The sequence below is a fragment of the Corythoichthys intestinalis genome, chromosome 20, assembly GCF_030265065.1.
Source record: "Corythoichthys intestinalis isolate RoL2023-P3 chromosome 20, ASM3026506v1, whole genome shotgun sequence".
Taxonomy (NCBI): domain Eukaryota; kingdom Metazoa; phylum Chordata; class Actinopteri; order Syngnathiformes; family Syngnathidae; genus Corythoichthys; species Corythoichthys intestinalis.
The window spans coordinates 26,714,157-26,734,368 of NC_080414.1; the positions used below are offsets into that span (position 1 = coordinate 26,714,157).

A 20,212-nucleotide genomic window follows, 5' to 3' on the forward strand; every position below is an offset into this window, starting at 1 on the left:
TAAGTTTTGATACCTTTTGTTTGATCCTCTTGACTTTTGTCTGTACTTTGATTTGTTGTTTTATTCTTTTAAAGCCTTTTGAGTTACAACCACGCCTTTTTGCCTAACTGTTGGAATTGTTGTGCATAAAATTAACATTTATGCTTTCTTGATTGTTAGTCACCTGATAGGATAAATTCTGTCTAATCAGCCTTTCCTTTGTCCTTGGCCACGTGGCCCCTATGTACAGTAGTCTATGTATTCTATTCTATGTTCTATGTTGCTTTCCTGACCCCTCCCATCCTATTGTTTGCACCTGAATAAAGAAAGTTTGCCTGGCTCTGCCAGACTATTCTCCCTGTATTTTTCAAACACTGAGAGTATAGTCTGGGAACCAGCCCATTAACGGCCTCTCGAGCAGGTACAAAATCAATCGACAAATCAGATTAGTTTATTTGCGTGGCGTGTTCTTAATGACCAACGTCACTCTTGCGCGTCGAAAGTCGTCTCCAACACAGATGGTGAACGGGAGAGCCGAGAATATGTTCCAATCCACGGTAAAATCAGTTTTAAATTACCAAAAACACATCGACACGAGTCATTGACAACAGTCTGTCTCGCGCTAGCCATGTTGAATAAACTCCGCTCTCTTCGTATGTTTACTTCCGCGCGTAAGTCCCTCGTCATTTTACTAACGTCACGTCTGCCCGTCGCTGATTGGTCCACTCCGCTGTCTGTTTGCTGTGGCTTGCTCCGCCCTGGAAATTGTATCCGCGTGAATGGTGGCCAGACTCAATAGCTGGAACAGCGGTGAGTCTGGTGTACCAGGCAAAAAGAAAGTTGCTATCCCAGCAGCTGGGGGGGCGGCTACCAACATCCAAAAAAGCTACATCGACTTCCTGCGTGTTCTTTTTAGCCAAGCTAGGTGTACATACACCTTCAAATCTAACCTTAACCCCTTGGTTTTCCCTGTGTTTGGGTCCTCCATGCCCCTGCCACATTGTGACACGACCCCAGGTTAAGCAGTGGATGGATGGATGGATGGATGGATGGATGGATGGATGGATGGATGGATGGATGGATGGATGGATGGATGGATGAAACACAGGAAGGGCGTTATTTGACAACTAATGAGCCAAAATATTAAACACATTAAACAAACCTGTAGAACGGCTTTCTTTCACCTGCGCAACATCGCCAAAATTAGAAATATTTTATCTAAAAGCGATGCAGAAAAATTAATTCACGCGTTCGTTACATCGAGATTGGATTACTGTAACTCCCTACTTGCAGCTTGTCCTAAAAGCTCTCTAAAAGGTCTTCAGCTAGTCCAAAACGCAGCAGCAAGACTTTTAACAGGAACCAATAGAAGAGAGCACATCACCCCTGTGCTCCAGGCACTTCACTGGCTTCCAGTCGAGTTTAGAATTAAATTTAAAATACTCCTTCTTACATTTAAGACCATTAATGGGTTGGGGCCATCTTATCTCACAGATGCTCTGGTTCCATACCGCCCCAACAGAACACTCCGATCTCAGAATGCAGGTCTACTGGTAGTTCCCAGGGTTTATAAAAGTACTGTCGGAGCTAGAGCCTTTAGCCACCAAGCCCGTGTTTTATGGAATCAGCTTCCAGCTAGTATTAAAGAAGCTGAGACAGTCTGCACATTTAAGATTAGATTAAAAACGTTCCTATTCGACAAAGCTTATGGTTAGGCTAGTTGAAGTCGGAGTAGACTCACTGTTTAGTCTAAGCTGCACTAGAAGCTATAATGCTGGGGGCAGTACAGCCGCTGAGTTCTATCTCCTTTTCTTACTCTACCTACCACTTGTCTTACTTTATTTCTATTTTCCAATGTTAATATCTAGTTGTCTAGTCTCTTCATCACTAGTCACCCGGTGTCCCCTTTCCCCCCTCCCCTCTGGGGAGGGGCTATTTTTCAGCTGCAGCCTCCTGACTGTCCGGACCCCTGGCTGGATAGACGTCCTCGCTGCTACCCCCGTCTCACCTGACTAGAGGGACCTCTTCATGCTCCTTTACTCCACTGTATTTTTACGGATTATAATTATGCTTGCTAATTCCCATTAGCCGTTCTGGGGTTCCTGTCTATCCGTCCTGGGAGTGGATCTCTCCTGACTGTGGTACTCCCCAAGGTTTCTCATTTTTCTCCCAATTGACTCTGGAGTTTTTGGAGTTTTTCCTTGCCGGCATGGAGGGTCTTAAGGATAGGGGATACCCAGGACTTGAACTGTATCTATTCATCTTTGTTGCTTCATTTCTAATCGTGTATCATATTGCCTCTGTAAAGTCCTTTGAGACCTCTGTTGTGATTGAGGGCTATACAAATAAAATTGAATTGAATTGAATTGAATTGAAAATAACACAGGTACTTACCACGATATCCAGGCCCTCCATCCTGTAAATGTAAGGGCATATGAAGATCAAATGAGGACTATCAATGTTATTTTATTTAGCTTTCCAAATACAAACATTATTATACTAGTATAGCCATATTCGATAATGGGGTAAGTCTTTGTACAGTGGAGCAAATAAGAATTTAGTCAACCACTAATTGTGCAAGTTCTCCCACTTGAAAATATTAGAGAGGCCTGTAATTGTCAACATGAGTAAACCTCAACCATGAGAGACAGAATGTGGAGAAGAAAAAAAAAAAAACAGAAAATCACATTGTGTCCCAGCTCTCTGTTGGTCATTCACTAGGTCATCCCGTGTGGTTCTGGGATTTTTGCCCACCGTTCTTGTTATCATTTTGACGCCACGGGGTGAGATCTTGCATGGAGCCCCAGATCGAGGGAGATTATCAGTGGTCTTGTATGTCTTCCATTTTCTAATAATTGCTCCCACATTTGATTTCTTCACACCAAGCGTTTTACCTATTGCAGATTCAGTCTTCCCAGCCTGGTGCAGGTCTACAATTTTGTTGCTGGTGTCCTTCAAAGGCTCTTTGGTCTTGGCCATGGTGGAGTTTGGAGTGTGACTGACTGAGATTGTGGACAGGTGTCTTTATATACCGATAATGAGTTAAAACAGGTGCCATCAATACAGGTAAAGAGTGGAGCCTCATTAGACCTCGTTAGAAGTTAGACCTCTTGGACAGCCAGAAATCTTGCTTGTTTGTATGTGACCAAATACTTATTTTCCACTGTAATTTGGAAATAAATTCTTTAAAAATCAAACAATGTGATTTTCTGTTTTTTTTTTTTTTTTTTCCACATTCTGCCTCTCATGGTTGAGATTTACCCATGTTGACAATTACAGGCCTCTCTAATCTTTTCAAGTAGGAGAACTGAGAGCACAATTGGAGGTTGACTAAATACTTATTTGCCCCACTGTAAATGTCTAACGCACAAATCTAGTATTATCAAAGAAAACAAGAAACAACAGTGTAACTCCACTAACTCTACTTACTGTTGGTGATATAGCAGGACGGGTCACAGGGATCCTAGAAGGAGTCCTGATCGGGGCGGCGGTGCTTGTATATGGTCTAAAAACAATGTATGTGAAAATACATTTGTATCTTATAGCAGAAAGGTTGAAATCAAACTGCCCTTACCTATCTGACTGAGTGGTGACGCTCTCATGCAGGTGGCAGTTACTTTCATCATCTCCTTTGGGACAGTGTGGAATCCCATCGCACTGTTTTCCTGTGTCAATACAGCCTCCTGGTGGGAGGCAGGAGTACTGACCAACAGGGCAGCTGTGAGGAGTTGTGACTGTTGGGTAAATTTCTGTGCCTGGAATAAGGTCAGTAAAAAAGTGATCCAAAGAATTAACTTTATTATTACAATTGGATTTGTATGCATTTCAGTTTAACTGGACAAGATGAAATGAAAAGGAACCCTCACCACAGTACATCTCGTCTGATCCGTCACCACAATCATCGACTCCATTGCAGATAACTCCTGAAGGACCAGCTGGGACACAGCGACCATTTTTACATGAAAGTTCCCTGTCTTTGCAGCCACTTATTGGTGAGAAGGTTGAAGTAGGTGTAGCTAAGGTTGACCAATGGAAACCTGAATGGGTAAAAAGTAACCAAGATACTTTCAGTTAGCAGTTCAAAATTATTGGCAACAAAGTAGTTTTTCTTTCACCTCTATATTGACACTTCACTGTTATGAACCAACAACCATATATCATTAACAACTGTTCTGTATGGGGTGCCATATAACTTAAAAAAAAGTTTACTTGGCACACACATCACACACAACATGCCCCAAAATCAAACACACTAATAAACCATACACGGCTAACAAAAAACATTTCACATTCTATAGAAAACTTTCACACTGACCAATAAATCTCTTAGAAAGACCAGAAGCTCACTTGTATGCATTTTATCTTTAACACAGAACATTTCCATATGTACTTGATGTATTTAGAATTTGGAAAAACAGTCACTGTTGACAAATGCACACACACAAAAAAAGACAACATATCACCATCTACTGACCATCTTCACATCCCATAATCTCAAGACGAAGATAGATGCCATTATGGAAATCATGTGGTAGAAGACGCACAAACTGAGCTGACACCATCCTGTCCAATTTGATCTCTGCAACCCCTCCCTCATTGTGGTTAGCATGAAAGACCTGTTGGGATAATAGTACAAATGATATAAGGAAACTGGGGCAATATGAGACAGATGGTAATGTGAGACAACCCGTTTCTAAATAATGGAGTAAATAGGTGTTTTGTTGTTTTATCTCGCTTGGCGGAAAGCAAACATGTCTCACATTGCCCAAGTCTCCCAAAATATATCATAGAAAAATATATTGTCATGATCAGACCTTAGCTCTGGGCTGAGTGTCAGTGACAAGCTCTTTGTAAATGAACCATTGTCTTCCATCTCGGCTAAACTGCAAGTATAAACTGGAAACATATGTGTCGAACACACCGCCGCCCTGGGTAAGTACCCCTGCAGAAAGCAACAAAAGGCATGAGCAATCATTTATCTGCAATGAGAGAGATTTGCTTGATAGCACCACAAGTTTACCAGTGATGTTGTATGCTTTCAGCAAGTCAATCTCTATGTAAGGGCTTTGTGTGCTGCCACTGTGGCCTAAGGGGCTCCGCTGTGGTAGATCCTTGTACTCTTCTGTTTCTGGACTCCAGCCCTGCAAATGTACATGATGATTTTGTTCAATTCTATACATAACCAAGGGAATAATCCAAAATCAACTGATTAAAAAGCAGACAAACAGTAACTCCAAGGGCATAGGTTTGGTCTCAACATTGGTGGGGACGATATAACAGCATAACCTGTATGTAAAGTTTTTGCCGGGGACGGGACCTTAATAAGACCAAAAAGATTCTGTGAACGTGGGGTTAGGGCTATATTTCTCGTGAATACAAACCTAATTAATTGATAGGCTAAATGCAAAATAAATCAATGCAAAATAAATCTGTATTGACTTATACTAACTTTCATGTGTATTGGTTCAGGTGATACACCGTTCAATTAAAACCGTTGTTTTCTAAAACGACTAAAACATTAACTACTAAAACTTATTTGCCCCAATGTATATACTGTACCTGGAGGTCTGTGTGGGCATCCCAGCCATGAAGGCGAGCTGCTTCAGGAGGGTGACCGGTTTGCTGAGATGAGGCATGGAAACTGGAGGCCGGCAGAAACTGAACACCCAAAGGCGACCAGCACTCTTCTAGAAAAGCAAAATTATAAATAATATTGCATTACGATGTTACCAAAAACATTCTCATGAGACTGATCATGTAGTTGAATGAAGTCACTGACCACCTGGAGGGAGTGGATAGGTGGGGACGGAGGGAGTGCTGTCCTTTCCTGGCTTAGTTGTCACAGGGTAGGGAGTAACTGTAGAACTTATGTTGCGTCCTATGTATTACATATCATAACTCAACATCAGGGAGGAAAACACAGGGTTCTTCAAACTACATGACTCAGAAAAGGGTTGGGATATTGGTAAAGTTTAAGTTGCACTGAAAAGGTTTTAGGTCCATGTTGATATGTTACCCAATAATTTCGGACATTGTGTGCTGTTATTCTAAATGTACAGTATTAAAAAAATACCTTTCCCAAATGGCAAAAAATACCAAATCACATGTTATTAGTGTAATTTGAATTTACCTTGACAGTAACAACATGTGTCTCCCTCTCCAGGTACTAGACTCTGCCCCTACAAGAGGTATATATCAGTTACTATAGCTGGAAGTAAAGAACAAAGTATGAAAGAAAGGACATGTGACCAAAAAAAAAAAACATATTAATCATAATCTTCAGTTGTTTACCTGTGGGCATCCGGTAACAGCATATGGACAATAAGGGGAGCACTGCACCGAGAGGTTGGGCAAACAATGACACAAGTGGCAATGGTCCGACCTCCATCTGTCTCCAACTGCGTGGGACTGACCTTGGTACTCACACTCATCACAAGGGTCAGTCTGACATCTTGGGACACACAGATTTAAAAAAAAAATGTGTATGCAGGAGTGAAAGGCAGAGAGCTTTCGTCTAAGACCTTTTTTTTGTATAGTACTAGCACCATAAATATCCATGCGTAATAAAAATTTGTACAAATAGGTAGGATTAAGGAAAATGCTGCACACCGACGTGCTTTCCGATAAATCCCTCTGCAGGTTTTCCCATCGATATGGTTGGCGGGGTTGTTTGGACTCCGGAATGACCACTGGACACTCTGGACACCACATGGTCCCAAACACTCCCCCCACTCAGACCATGACGACCAGGCACAATGGACTAAGGAGTATTGGGTTTAAAAAAAAAGGTTAATTTTTTTTGTTTTGTTTTAAAAAAACAATTGGGGTGTTATAATGATGAGACAAGGTGTTTACAGTGGTACCACAACGTACGAAATTAATTGGTTCTGGAAGTAGTTTCGTAACTTGAAAATTCCGTATGTAGAGACGTGTTTTCCATTGAAATGCCTTAATCCGTTCCAAGCCCCCCAAAATTCAGACATAAATCTTTTCTAATGCATAAAAATGCATCAAAACATGTAACAAGTACATGTTACAATTACATTTTTTTGCACAACAAACATAAAATCGGAGTTGTGCATCATGTAAAAATCCAAAAATAGAGTAAAGAAGAAAAGTTCCTCTAAAGCTGTCGGAACATTAGGGGTGAATGAAGAGGACGCTGGGATACACACATACGGTACACATGGACAGTACAGGTCCCTCTTAGCCTATTGGATGCCAGGAATTCTAGGTAATAGCCAATGGTAGAGCAGCAGTGCCTTGCGAAATTATTCGCCCCCTTGAACCTTTTGCCACATTTCAGCCTAGAAACATAAAGATATAATTTTTTTTTTTTTGTCAAGAATCAACAATTTAGACACAATCGTGAAGTGGAACGAAATTGGCTATTTTACACTTTTTTAACAAATAAAAACCTGAAAAGTATATACAGGTATACTATAATATTTTATTCAACCCTAATGCATTAATACTTTGTAGCGCCAGCTTTTGCTGCAATTACAGCTGCAAGTTGCTTGAGGTATGGCTCAGTTTTGCACATCGAGAGACAAATTCTTGCCCAATCTTTCTTGCAAATCAGCTCGAGCTCAGTGAGGTTGGATGGAGAGTGTTTGAACACAGATTCTCGATTAGATTCAAGTCTGGACTTTAACTTGGCCATTCTAACACCTGGATATGTTTATTTGTGAACCATTCAATTGTAGATTTGGCTTTGTGTTTTGGACCATGGTGCTGTTGTAAGATAAATCTCCGTCCCAGTCTCAAGTCTTTTGTAGACTCCAGCAGATTTTCTTCCAGAATGGTCCTGTGTTTGGCTCCATTCATCTTCCCATCAATTTTAACCATCTTCCCTGTCCCTGCTGAAGAAAAGCAGGCCCAAACCATGAGGCTGCCACCACCATGTTTGACAGTGGGGATGGTGTGTGATGAGCTGTGTTGTTTTTACGCCAGATATATTGTTTTTCATTGTGGCCAAAAAGTTTTGAGGTTTTTTGTTTCATCTGACCAGAGCACCTTCTTCCACATGTTTGGTGCGTCTCCCAGGTGGCTTGCGGCAAACTTCAAATGAGACTTTTTATGGATACCTTTAAGAAAGGGCTTTCTTCTAGCCACTCTTCCATAAAGGCCAGATTTGTGCAGTGCACAACTGATTTTGTCCTATGGACTGACTTTCCCACCTCAGCTGTAGATCTCTGCAGTTCTTCCAGAGTGATCAGAGGCCTCTTGGCTGCATCTCTGATCAGTCTTCTCCTTGTTCGAGGTGAAAGTTAAGAGGGACGGCCGGGTCTTGGTAGATTTCCAGTGGTCTGATACTCCATTTCAATATGATTGCTTGCACAGTGCTCCTTGAGATGTTTAACGCTTGGAAAATCTTTTTGCATCCAAATCTGGCTTTAACCTCTCCATAACAGTATCTTGGACCTGCCAGGTGTGCTCCTTGGTCTTTATGATGCTCTCTGCACTTTAAACAGAACCCTGAGACTGTCACATACAGTGACTTGATTACACACAAATGGGATTCTATGTATCATCATCGCTCATTGAGGACAACATTCGATCATTCAGAGTAAAAATGGGAAAAAAAATCCAATACATTTCATTCCATTTCACGGTTGTGTCACAATTGCTGTTGACTATGACCAAAAAAATTATGCCTTTATGTTTGAAGCCTGAAATGTGGCCAAAGGTTGAAAAATTCAAGGGGGCCGAATGCACAAGACATTTTGCCATTTCTGCCTTTCCTATCCTGAAACGTTTTTTCTTCACAAGAGGAAAAATTTTCCTGTTGAGGCGTGTCTTAACCTGAAAATTCTGTATGTAGACATCCGTAAATTGAGATACCACTGTATATTGATTGTGAAACAAACAAAAAAAAGACATTTTAAGACCAACCTGAACAGTCCGGGTTAGGTTGACACCTTTGAGGCCTTCCTCTCTGACAAACGCAAATCTCACAGTCCACTTTCATCTGCTGACCTGGCCTGTAGCGTACACCTGCCAGCTCACACACACAGTCATCTGGCAACACACATTTCTGTGTGTGGCTCATGACCAGCCCCACAGGACACCAGCAACCTGGGTGAGCATATAATACAATGTGCAAAATATAAAATATACATAATATCAAGAACTTTACCATACAATACCTGAGAAGCATGGTGCTGTAGGATCACAAGTAGTCTTGCTGCTGATGTGTGCACAAGAAAATGGACAAGGGGAACAGTCGTGTCTAACCAGGCCTGTCGGACAGCTTCTGTTAAAACAACCGTCCTCAGAACATGGCCCTAAAATGGAGTCAAGCAGACGACATCAAGTGAGGGAAATAGAATTATTGGGTAAAATTTCAGGATTATTCTAACAGCTAAAATGTACTGTGACGGTACTTTAATTCTCAGTCTCTGAAGTACCAATAGTGGTAAACTGGCTCCCTCTAGTTGTAAACGGCAGACTTTTAAAACTGTAAAATTAAAATATGATTTTTTTTTTTCTCTCTTAGTTTTTACACTTAACCGAGAGAAAAATATTTGAACACCCTGCGATTTTGCAAGTTCTCTTACTGATAAGTAGATTTGAAATTATCAATGTAGGTGCTTGTCCACCGTGAGACACTAAAGAAAAAAAATCCAGAAATCACAGTGTATGATTTTTTTAAAAAACAATTTATTTGTATTATCCTGCTGCAAATAAGTATTTGAACACCAATCTGTAAGTGAGAATTGAGAGCATCAAAGACCTGTTGGTCGCCTTTAAAAAAATCCAACGAATAAGTGGAGTGTAGGTGGACTTTTATACCTGTTTGAGGTGGTTGGCTGCATACAGTGGGGCAAATAAGTATTTAGTCAACCACCAATTGTGAAAGTTCTCCTACTTTAAAAGAATAGAGAGGCCTGTGATTGTTAACATGGGTAAACCTCAACCATGAGAGACAGAATGTGAAAAAAAACCCACATTGTTTGATTTTTAAAGAATTTATTTCCAAATTAGAGTGGAAAATAAGTATTTGGTCACCTACAAACAAGCAATATTTCTAGCTGTCAAAGAGCTCAAACTTTTTCTAACGAGGTCTAACGAGGCTCCACTCGTTACCTGTATTAATGGCACCTGTTTTAACTCATTATCGGTATAAAAGACACCTGTCCACAACCTCAGTCAGTCACACTCCAAACTCCACTATGGCCAAGACCAAAGAGCTGTCGAAGGACACCAGAGACAAAATGGTAGACCTGCACCAGAATGGGAATGAATCTGCAATAGGTAAAACGCTTGGTGTAAAGAAATCAACTGTGGGGGCATTTATTAGAAAATGGAAGACATACAAGACCACTGATCTCACCCCGTGGCGTCAAAATGATAACAAGAACGGTGAGCAAAAATCCCAGAACAACACTGAGGGACCTAGTGAATGACCTAGAGAGAGCTGGGACCACAGTAACAAAGGCTACTATCAATAACACAATGCGCCGCCAGTGACTCAAATTCTGCACTGCCAGACGTGTCCCCCTGCTGAAGCCAGTACACGTCCAGGCCCGTCTGCGGTTCGCTAGAGAGTATTTCGATGATCCAGAAGAGGACTGGGAGAATGTGTTATGGTCAGATGAAACCAAAATAGAACTTTCTGGTAGAAACACAGGTTCTCGTGTTTGGAGGAGAAAGAATACTGAATTGCATCCGAAGAACACCATACCCACATTGAAGCATGGGGGTGGAAACATCATGCTTTGGGGCTGTTTTTCTGCAAAGGGACCAGGACAACTGATCTGTGTAAAGGAAAGAATGAATGGGGCCATGTATCGAGAGATTTTGAATGAAAATCCCCTTCCATCAGCAAGGGCATTGACGATGGGACGTGGCTGGGTCTTTCAGAATGACAATGATCCCAAACACACAGCCAGGGCAACAAAGGAGTGGCTTCGTAAGAAGCATTTCAAGGTCCTGGAGTGGCCTAGCCAGTCTTCAGATCTCAACCCCATAGAAAATCTGTGGAGGAAGTTGAAGGTCCGTGTTGCCCAAGGACAGCCCCAAAATATCACTGCTCTAGAGGAGATCTGCATGAAGGAATGGGCCAAAATACCAGCAACAGTGTGTGAAAAGCTTTTGAAGAGTTACAGAAAACGTGTGGTCTCTGTTATTGCCAACAAAGGGTACATAACAAAGCAGTGAGATGAACTTTTGGTATTGCCAAAATACTTATTTTCCACCATGATTTGCAAATAAATTCTTGAAAAATCAAACAATGTGATTTTCTGTTGGTTTTTTTTTCCACATTCTGTCTCTCATGGTTAATGTTTACCCATGTTGACAATTACAGGCCTCGCTAATATTTTCAAGTGGGAGAACTTGCACAAGTAGTGGTTGACTAAATACTTATTTGCCCCACTGTATAAACACCTGTCCACCTCATAAAATAAGAAAGATGCCAATTCCTAACATGGTCACGACCAAAGAGCTGTCCAAAGACACCAGAGACAGAATTGAAGACCTCTACAAGGCTGGAAAGAGTTATGGGACAATTGCCAAGCAGCTTGGTGGAATAAGATCCACCGTTTGAGCAAATTCTTAGAAAATGGAAAAAACATGACTGTCAATCTCCCTCGGACATGCAAGCTCTACCTTGTAGGGTCTCAATGATCCTAAGAATGGTGAGGAATCAGCCAAAAACTACACAGGGGGAGCTGTTCAATGATCTGAAAGAAGCTGGGACCACAAATACCAAAGTTACTGTTGGTAATACACTAAGACGTCATGGCTTAAAATCATGCATTGCATGCAAGGTTCCCCTGCTTAAACCAGCACATGTGCAGGCCCGTTTTCAGTTTGCCAATGACCATTTGGATGATCCAGAGGAGTCATGGGAGAAAGTCATTTGGTCATACGAGATCAAAATGGAACTTAATTCCACTCATAGTGTTTGGAGGAAGAAGAATGACCAGTACCATCCCAAGAACACCATCCCTCCTGTTAAGCATGGGGATGGATGCTTTGGGGGTGTTTTTCTGCACATTGGACTAGACGACTGCACTGTAGGATGACCAGGACAGTGTATTGTGAGATTTTGGGGAATAACCTCATCCCCCCCAGTTAAAGCATTGAAAATGGGTCGTGACTGGGTCTTCCAACATGACAATTGCCCAAAGCAGACAGCTAGAAAAACTATGGAGTGGCTTTGTAAAAAGCATTTCAAGGTCCTGGAGGGGCCTAGTCAGTCTCCAGATCTAAACCTGATAGAAAATCTTTGGCGGAAGCTCAAACTCTGTGTTTCTCAGTGACAGCCCAGAAACCTGATTGATCTAGTGAAGATTTGTGTGGAGCAGTGGTGCAAATCCCTGCTGCAGTCTGTGCAAACCTGTTGAAAAGTTACAGGAAATGTTTGACCTCTTTGATTGTAAACAAAGACTACAATACCAGAAATTGACATTGATTTTCTCAGGTGTTCAAATACTTCTTTACAGCAGTATTGTTAAAAAATCATACACTGTGATTTCTGTGTTTTTTTCCTAGATTGTCTAGACTCTCACAGTGGACAAGCTCCGGCCATGAAAATTTGAAACTCGCCCATAATTTCTAAGTAGGAGAACTTGCAAAATCGCAGGGTGTTCAAATACTTTTTTTCCTCACTGTATTTAGTTACAAATGTTTGTCATGTCATGGAATTTTCTTTCACTTCGTAGGGATTTGTTTTAAGGTTTTCTTGTAGCCGTCAAATTTTAAACTCAAATAATGTTGATATTTATTTCTTTATTTTCTTAAAATCAAGATATCAGATTACTCAGAACCTTAATGGGGACAAGCATTGATGGATTTCTTACTAATTTCCAAGCTTAGGTTAGATGGGCCTGGGAGCTCAAAGCAGTCTCGACCTCCATTTTGAGGGAGGATGCAGTCTCTGTGTCGGATCTGCACTCCTCCACACTCGCTAGAGCAGTTTGACCAGTTAACCCATGGAAGCCACTTTGCATCCACTGATTAAGAAAGAAAAAAAACATTAGGCTTTTAAAACATTTAAATAAAAAGTCCACATCCATACCAGGGCAAGTGGTGTTGAAGCACTGCTGCTTCTGTATATCCTGACCCCGACATTGGTGCAATATGTCTCCTGAAGGGCAAGATCTGCGCCTGCTCGTGAAGCCTGTTCCACAGGTGGTACTGCACGTGCTCCAAGAACCCCAGGAGCTCCAGCTTTGACAACCCTGCTCATCTGTGGGAACCCTGAGAGCCGATAGTGAGGAGTCTGGGCAGTCTGCCACACCGTTGCAAATCTGGACAGTTAGGCAGTGATGTTTTAGGTCATTTAAGGTGCTGTCTATTATGGCGGCTTCTACAAATGCATGTCCAAAACTCCCATGAATCATCAAAGTGGTTTAGTTTTAGAAAATGTTTTAGTGTGGTTGTTAATGTTATATTACGTTTTCTTTTTGTGGCCCAACAAATCAAAAGTAACTGAAAAAGCAATCGTTCTTTACTTTTTAAAGACACTTGACCAAATATCATCTTCACTGATATGTAACAATAGCTATATCATTAAATCTTTAGGGGTCAAATTTGAAAAAATTGCTGTTAAAATATACATGATGGTACGGAAATGCACTGCCATTTGTGGCGTATACATAATAATACGGTGATTATAGTTAAGACGGTATGATGGAAGACAGCGCATATTTACTGACATGACTCTTATTTCTTAATTCACAGAAAAATAGGTAAACCCACCAGGTTGAAATTGATGCAGGATCCATCCAAACAGGTGAATTCAGGACAGGAGACAGTGGTATTCCTGTCGCCAGGGGGCGCTGGTGATACATCTTTACCTGAACATATGACAGCGTGCAGAGGACTGTTTTCCACCACGCATCTCAGACTGCACAACAATACAGCAGTTTGTATTTTGAGAATTTACCGCAAACAAGTTCGTCATCACCCCGTGGACAGTCGGGGATCCCATTGCACACTTTTGACATGTTCACACATGTGCGATTATCACATGAGAAGCTCCCTGGACATGGAGGGATCTTGGTTGAGCCTGTAAGAAAAACAGACTCAAGATCACCTTGCTCTCAAACAACCTTTTATAATCAGATGACATTTGCCACATGTTTGCCTTACCACAGTTGTCTATGCTCTCATCTGAGGCATCTTTGCAATCAGTGTTGCCATCACAAAGTTGCTGGTAATTCACACATTGGTCACCGCTGAGGCAAAGTACCTGGCCAGGACCACAGAGTGAAGGACATTGCTGTTCATCACTACCGTCCAAACAGTCTGACTCGCCATCACAGTGCCAAGTCTGAGGAACACATTGCCCACCAGTGGCACAGGCAAACTCATAGGACCAACAACCTGTAGAAACCATTAAAAAGAAAAGTATTTGTCATTAAGGCAGTGCTTCTCAATTATTTTCTGTTACGCCCCCCCCAGCCCCCCAGGAAGACGTAAATGTTCCGCGCCCCCCAATTTTCTGCTACCACTTTAAATATACTGTAGTATAATTTGTATATAAAATTCATATTTATTATAAGTACAACTCTGCATTACATTGTGTTCTTTTTAATGTTAAAGTAAAATGTAATATAGATCTTACAATAAAGTGTAAAAGTAAAAAATAAAAAAACACACATCCATTCTGTAAAAATAGACTCGATACATTTTTTGACCGTTTGATGTTGAAAAATAAAATTTAATAAAATCAATATATAATAATAAATTCAAATTGATTAGCAACATTAACTCATTAGGACAGTGCTTCTCAATTATTTTCTGTTACGCCCCCCCAAGGAAGACCTAAATGTTTCGCGCCCCCCCGAACTCTGCCGCCACTGTAAATAGTATCATTTGTCTATTACTATTATAAGTACGCCTCTGCCTCACATTGTATCCTTTTTTTTTCCTATTAGAGAAAATAACAGAGATCAACATATAAAGTATAACTTTATTAACATTGTTTTGTTTGTAACAGAAAAGACTTAACACGCATCAAATTGCCTGAATTAAAAAAAAAAAAAAAAAAAAAATCACATCCAAACTGTAAAAATACACTCAAGGTACATTTTTGACCATTTGATACTGAAAAATAAAATCAGTAAATACTAACAAATTCAAATTGATTAGAAACATTAACTCATGAGGACAATATGCCAAAAAATTTGACCGAAAAAAAAAGTGTCTTTGGACAGAAGGACAGTTTTTATTTTCGCTGCTCCCAGTATGACCTCCAGTTTGCAATGACGTGGGGTTATATTGCACTGAGCATGCTAACAGTGCTCACTGGTTTACTGATATAACACTGACAAAGCGAGACGATTGTTGGCAATATTCGGCACGTTTTCGCTGAAAAACAGCCAGGCAGCTCATCAATGAAATTGGGCTCTAATGTCTTTAAGTGGCGTCTTAATTGATTTTGCTTCCGGCTGTCCGCTATAATCATTTTTAGACACAGTAAACAGTGGTCTTTTCTCGTCTACCACTGTATTAAATGTCAAAGGCAAACGGCCCGAAAAAAGCGCCTTCTCGGCGACCGAGGGAGAACCGTAGGTGAGGGCGGTCGTCGTGACAATCCCAAGCCGAAAATGGCACTTTTCGGGCGGACACGTGAGAACCGGCGAAGACGGTGGGTCGCTGCGTGAGTCCGGCCGGAAAACGGCTTTCGAAAACGGCGCACAGCTCTCCAGCTCTTCATTCATGAGTCTCTTCCGTGTGCTCTTGCTTACTTCAAAAATACTGCGCGCACTTTGAAAATGAGAGCGCCACTGCCACCCAATGAGTGGATGTGCAAGTACACTTTATTCTAGTACGGCAAAAAAAAAAAAAAAAAAAAAAAAAAAAGCATGTTCCCCAAGGTCACACGCGCCACCCCTGGCATCGCTCTGCGCCCCCCTGGGGGGGCACGCCCCACTATTTGAGAAGTACTGCATTAGGACAATATGTCGAACAATTAGACCGAAAAAACAAAAATTAACAACAAAAGGACAGTGTCATTGGAGAGAGGGACAGTATTTATTTTTGCTGCATGCAGTATTAGCTCCTTTGCTATTGTGTGGGGTTATTTTGCACTGAGCAGCTTGGTATGCCACCTTATATGATGCTGACAGTGCTCGCTGGTTTACCAATGTAACACTTACAAAGCGGGAGAATTGTTGGCAATATTTGGCACTCGCTGATAAAAATAATTGTCCGCTGTCCGCTGCGAAAGTAAACAGTCTGGTCTTTCCTCCTCTCCCACTGTACTAAAAGTCAAAGCCAAAAGCTAAATGCTACAAATGCTTCATCATATTTCCTTGTCTAAGCTTTTCATATCTCCAGCTCTTTGCTGTGTGCACTTGATTTGTTCAAAAATACTGCGCACATGCTAAAAATGAGAGTGGCACCCACTGAGTGGACATGCCATTACACTTTATTCTAGTATAACAAAAATTTATGTTCCCCAAGATCACACGCGCCACCCCCAGCATCGCTCTGCGCTCCCCTGGGGGGGCCCTCCCCACTATTTGAGAAGTACTGCATTAAGGACACTAAAATCAGAATGGTATGTTACGTTACGTTACGTTATGTTATTAGAATAAAGTCATACATTAATGTTGGGATACAGACCATCCATACAAGACTTTAATTTGAGTCATATTACTACCTGAGGTAGGCACAGTCGGCGTCATGGGTGAAGGTAGTGGAGTTATAAAAGAGTAGCAGTTGGTTTGTTTTTCATCCTCTCCAGCAGGGCAATCTCGTGTTCCATCGCATAGTTTAGTGATGGCAACGCATGTGCCTCCACTACAGGCAAACTGATCAGGGCCACATGTCACTGTAACAAACAAAAACAACACACTACTGAAATACTACAGCCACTGTTGAAATGCTCTTGCACACGACTGAAACACTCATGACAACAACCGAAACAATGCTGTCACATTTTTGAAACACTTAAGAAACACAGATGAAACGCTACTCCTGAAATGCACCCAAAGACTCCTGAAACAGTCACACATAAAACTAAGATACTTTTAAACACTACTGAAATACTGCCACACTCTACTGCGACACTCATGAACACAAATGAACCCCTCACACACGATTTAAATAATCACACACACACAACTAAAACAATCACAATGAACTGAAATTCTCTCACACTCATAAATTCCTATGTTTTTTTCAAGAATACATCCAAAACATGACATTAATTCAGTGATTCTCAAATATTTTCTATTTCCCCCTTGGCAAGACATAAACATTTCACATCCCCAACTCTCTGCCACCACTGTAAATAGCAACATTTGTCGATATAATTATTATAAGTACACCTCTGCATCACATTGTGTCCTTGTTAACATTAAAGAAAAAAAGTAATATAGATCAACTTACAATAAAGTATAACTTTATTGACCTTTTTTTATTAACAGAAAAGACAAACCGCATCAATTTGCCTGAATTAAAAAAAAAAAAAAAGACATCCGAACCGTAAACATAGACTTCAGGTGTATTTTTTGACCATTTGATAATAAAAAATGAAATTTAATAAAGTGAATAAATAAGTAATAAATTCAAATTGATGAGCACTATTAACCGCAATTTGACCAAAAAATTTGATAGAACAACAACGACAGTGTCATTGGACAGAGGGACAGTTTTTATTTTTGCTGCAGGCAGTATCAGCTCCTTTGCTGTGGTGTGGGGTTCCTTTTGGACTGAGCAACATGGTATGCCACCTTATATGATCCAAACAGTGCTCGCTGGTTTACTGATGTAACACTCACAAAGATTGCTCAACATGATTGTTGGCGATATTCAGCACGTTTTTGCTGAAAAAAAATATCAAGGGGCTTATCAATGCGATTAGGGCCCTAATGTCTTTAAGTGATGTCTTAATTGATTTGGCTTCATGCTGTCTGTTGCCAACATTTTTACACACAGAAAACATACAGGTCTTTCCTTGTCTCCCACTGTATTAAAAGTGAAGCCATACGCTACATAGCTTGTCATAATTACTGGTCTTAGCTCTTCATATCTCCGTGCTGGTCGCTTTGTGGTCTTGTTTGGTTAAAAAATACTGCGCACACTCTAAAAATGAGAGCGCCACCCACTGAGTGGATGTGTAATTGCACTTAATTCTAGTACGGCAAAAACGTATATTGTCCAAGGTCACATGTGCCCCACATCGCGTTGTGCCCCCCTGGGGTGGCGTGCCCCTTTATTTGAAAAGTACTGCATAAATTGAACACAAACAAGTGTAAATTGTGAAGTACTATTATTTTACCTCTGGTAGGACAGACGGCCTCATCTGTTCCAGATGGACAGTCTCTATGTCCGTTACAAACTTTCTCTGCAGTAATGCATTGGTCCCCTGGGCACTGAAATTCTGTATGTGCACAGACACACCTAGCAACCAGAAAAAAGATGAGGGGAATAATTGGCAAAACAGCAGGACAAGGAAATTTAATAAAATCAATATTGATATTGCAAATGAGAATATGTTCTTAAGTGATTTAAAAGCACAAATGAAAGTTAAATGAACAAACAGATAAGTTCCAATAAGATTTATAAAGAAAAAAAACCTAAAACATCTATCAGCAGATCTACAAACGTACCCCCTTTCATCACTGAGATCCCCACAGTCATCATGGCCGTCACATCGATGAAGGTAAAGAATACATCGTCCTCCGGCACATAGAAACTCTCCTTCATCACAGACTACACCACAATCTGGCAAATATATACATATAGAGTATATATTAGGGCTACAGCTATTGATTATTTAAGTAATCGATTAATTTAATTAGTTTGTTTGAATATTTGAGTAATCGGATTAGGAACGTTTAATGCGTGGCAGAATATATTTTAGCAGTTGTTAAGATTGCTAATAAAGGGTTGCTAAGATTGCACGTTCAAAAGAGCATTAAATGCAAATACAAAATAAAATCTCTCAGTATTTTTTCAAACGACGCAGAATTGTACTTTCATTTCACAAGAGCAATAAATGCATTTAAAAATAAATTGAAATATCTGAGCTTAGTCTCAAATGGTTTAAAAAATAATAATAATAAATGAGGATCGTAGTACAACAAAAGAACCAATTTGCTAACTTGCATGGCAAAAGTCCGCTAGCTTAAATGCTATTAAATGCTTTTTTTCTTTTACAATGCTCTTAACAAATCGTTAACACATTATCCCACAAAAAACTGCTAAATATATCTCTAAACTAAATTACGAATGCATAAAAAATTATGTTAGTTCAGACAAAAATTTACAACCTTACGTTGGTTTTCACAGGGAGCAGCTGAATTCAGCTATGTTAGATGAGTTATGTCATATTGACTGTTGCCATTAGAGGGCACTGTATCCACCCAAATCAATAAAACTAACCGCAGACACTTTCAAAACAAACCATTACAATGCCACTATAATTAAGTGAATCTTCGATTAATCATTGCAGCGCTAACATATATATACTAGTGTGTATATATATATATATATATATATATATATATATATATATATATATATATATATATATATATATATATATATATATATGTTTTTAATTATTAAATTTATTAGGATCATGGAAGCCTCCGCTTGGGGAAAATATATACATACAGTATATCCTGTATATACATAATATAATAAAAATATACAGTACTGTGCAAAAGTTTTAGGCAGGACACCTGCCTAAAACTTTTGCACAGTACTGTATATATATATATATATATATATATATATATATATATATATATATATATATATATATATATATATATATATATATATATATATATATATATATATATATATATAAAACATACACAGTAAAATTAGTTATATCAGCTTGAAATATTGAAATATTTCACTTGAAAAGGCCTCGTATATGATGGTGACTGCTCGTTATTATACCAGTCGAATTACCTTGCTCATCAGAACCATCAGCAAAGCCACAGTCTAGTCGCCCATCACAGACGCGGCTAGGTGAAAGACATTTCCCATTGCTGCATTGAAACTCCCCCGGTGGGCACAGTGGCATTGAAGTGGTGGGTCCACAGAACTCTTCATCCGATTGGTCAGCACAGTCTGGGTGGCCATTACAGCGCAAAGCCAGGTTCAGACATGGGCCACTGACAAACCCAAAAGAGATACCATTTCAGTCCATTATGTTATTTCTCAGTAACAAGTCTTAAAGTGTACATTAACTATTTGCTAATCGAATGTCGTTTTTTTTTTTTTTTTTTCTTAGAAGTTTGGTTTTTATTGT

At 40.1% G+C, this 20,212-nt stretch overlaps 1 protein-coding gene across 1 annotated transcript in view; it reads right to left on the reverse strand.

Annotated features, from left to right (window-relative positions):
- Nucleotides 1-20,212, reverse strand: part of sspo (SCO-spondin) — a 267,780-nt gene that overhangs the window by 104,604 nt on the left and 142,964 nt on the right. The window contains exons 29-51 of the mRNA XM_057823943.1: nucleotides 19,870-20,075; nucleotides 18,555-18,669; nucleotides 18,224-18,345; nucleotides 16,601-16,771; nucleotides 14,083-14,316; nucleotides 13,877-13,999; nucleotides 13,690-13,787; nucleotides 13,007-13,238; nucleotides 12,789-12,941; nucleotides 9,129-9,266; nucleotides 8,875-9,057; nucleotides 6,589-6,739; nucleotides 6,271-6,430; nucleotides 6,110-6,158; nucleotides 5,759-5,857; nucleotides 5,539-5,666; nucleotides 5,000-5,120; nucleotides 4,794-4,921; nucleotides 4,454-4,595; nucleotides 3,846-4,016; nucleotides 3,554-3,734; nucleotides 3,409-3,484; nucleotides 2,374-2,395 (exon numbers count right to left, since the gene is read on the reverse strand). Coding sequence (XP_057679926.1) covers nucleotides 2,374-2,395; nucleotides 3,409-3,484; nucleotides 3,554-3,734; nucleotides 3,846-4,016; nucleotides 4,454-4,595; nucleotides 4,794-4,921; nucleotides 5,000-5,120; nucleotides 5,539-5,666; nucleotides 5,759-5,857; nucleotides 6,110-6,158; nucleotides 6,271-6,430; nucleotides 6,589-6,739; nucleotides 8,875-9,057; nucleotides 9,129-9,266; nucleotides 12,789-12,941; nucleotides 13,007-13,238; nucleotides 13,690-13,787; nucleotides 13,877-13,999; nucleotides 14,083-14,316; nucleotides 16,601-16,771; nucleotides 18,224-18,345; nucleotides 18,555-18,669; nucleotides 19,870-20,075 — 3,203 coding nt within the window. The remainder of the gene's footprint in view (nucleotides 1-2,373; nucleotides 2,396-3,408; nucleotides 3,485-3,553; nucleotides 3,735-3,845; nucleotides 4,017-4,453; nucleotides 4,596-4,793; nucleotides 4,922-4,999; nucleotides 5,121-5,538; nucleotides 5,667-5,758; nucleotides 5,858-6,109; nucleotides 6,159-6,270; nucleotides 6,431-6,588; nucleotides 6,740-8,874; nucleotides 9,058-9,128; nucleotides 9,267-12,788; nucleotides 12,942-13,006; nucleotides 13,239-13,689; nucleotides 13,788-13,876; nucleotides 14,000-14,082; nucleotides 14,317-16,600; nucleotides 16,772-18,223; nucleotides 18,346-18,554; nucleotides 18,670-19,869; nucleotides 20,076-20,212) is intronic.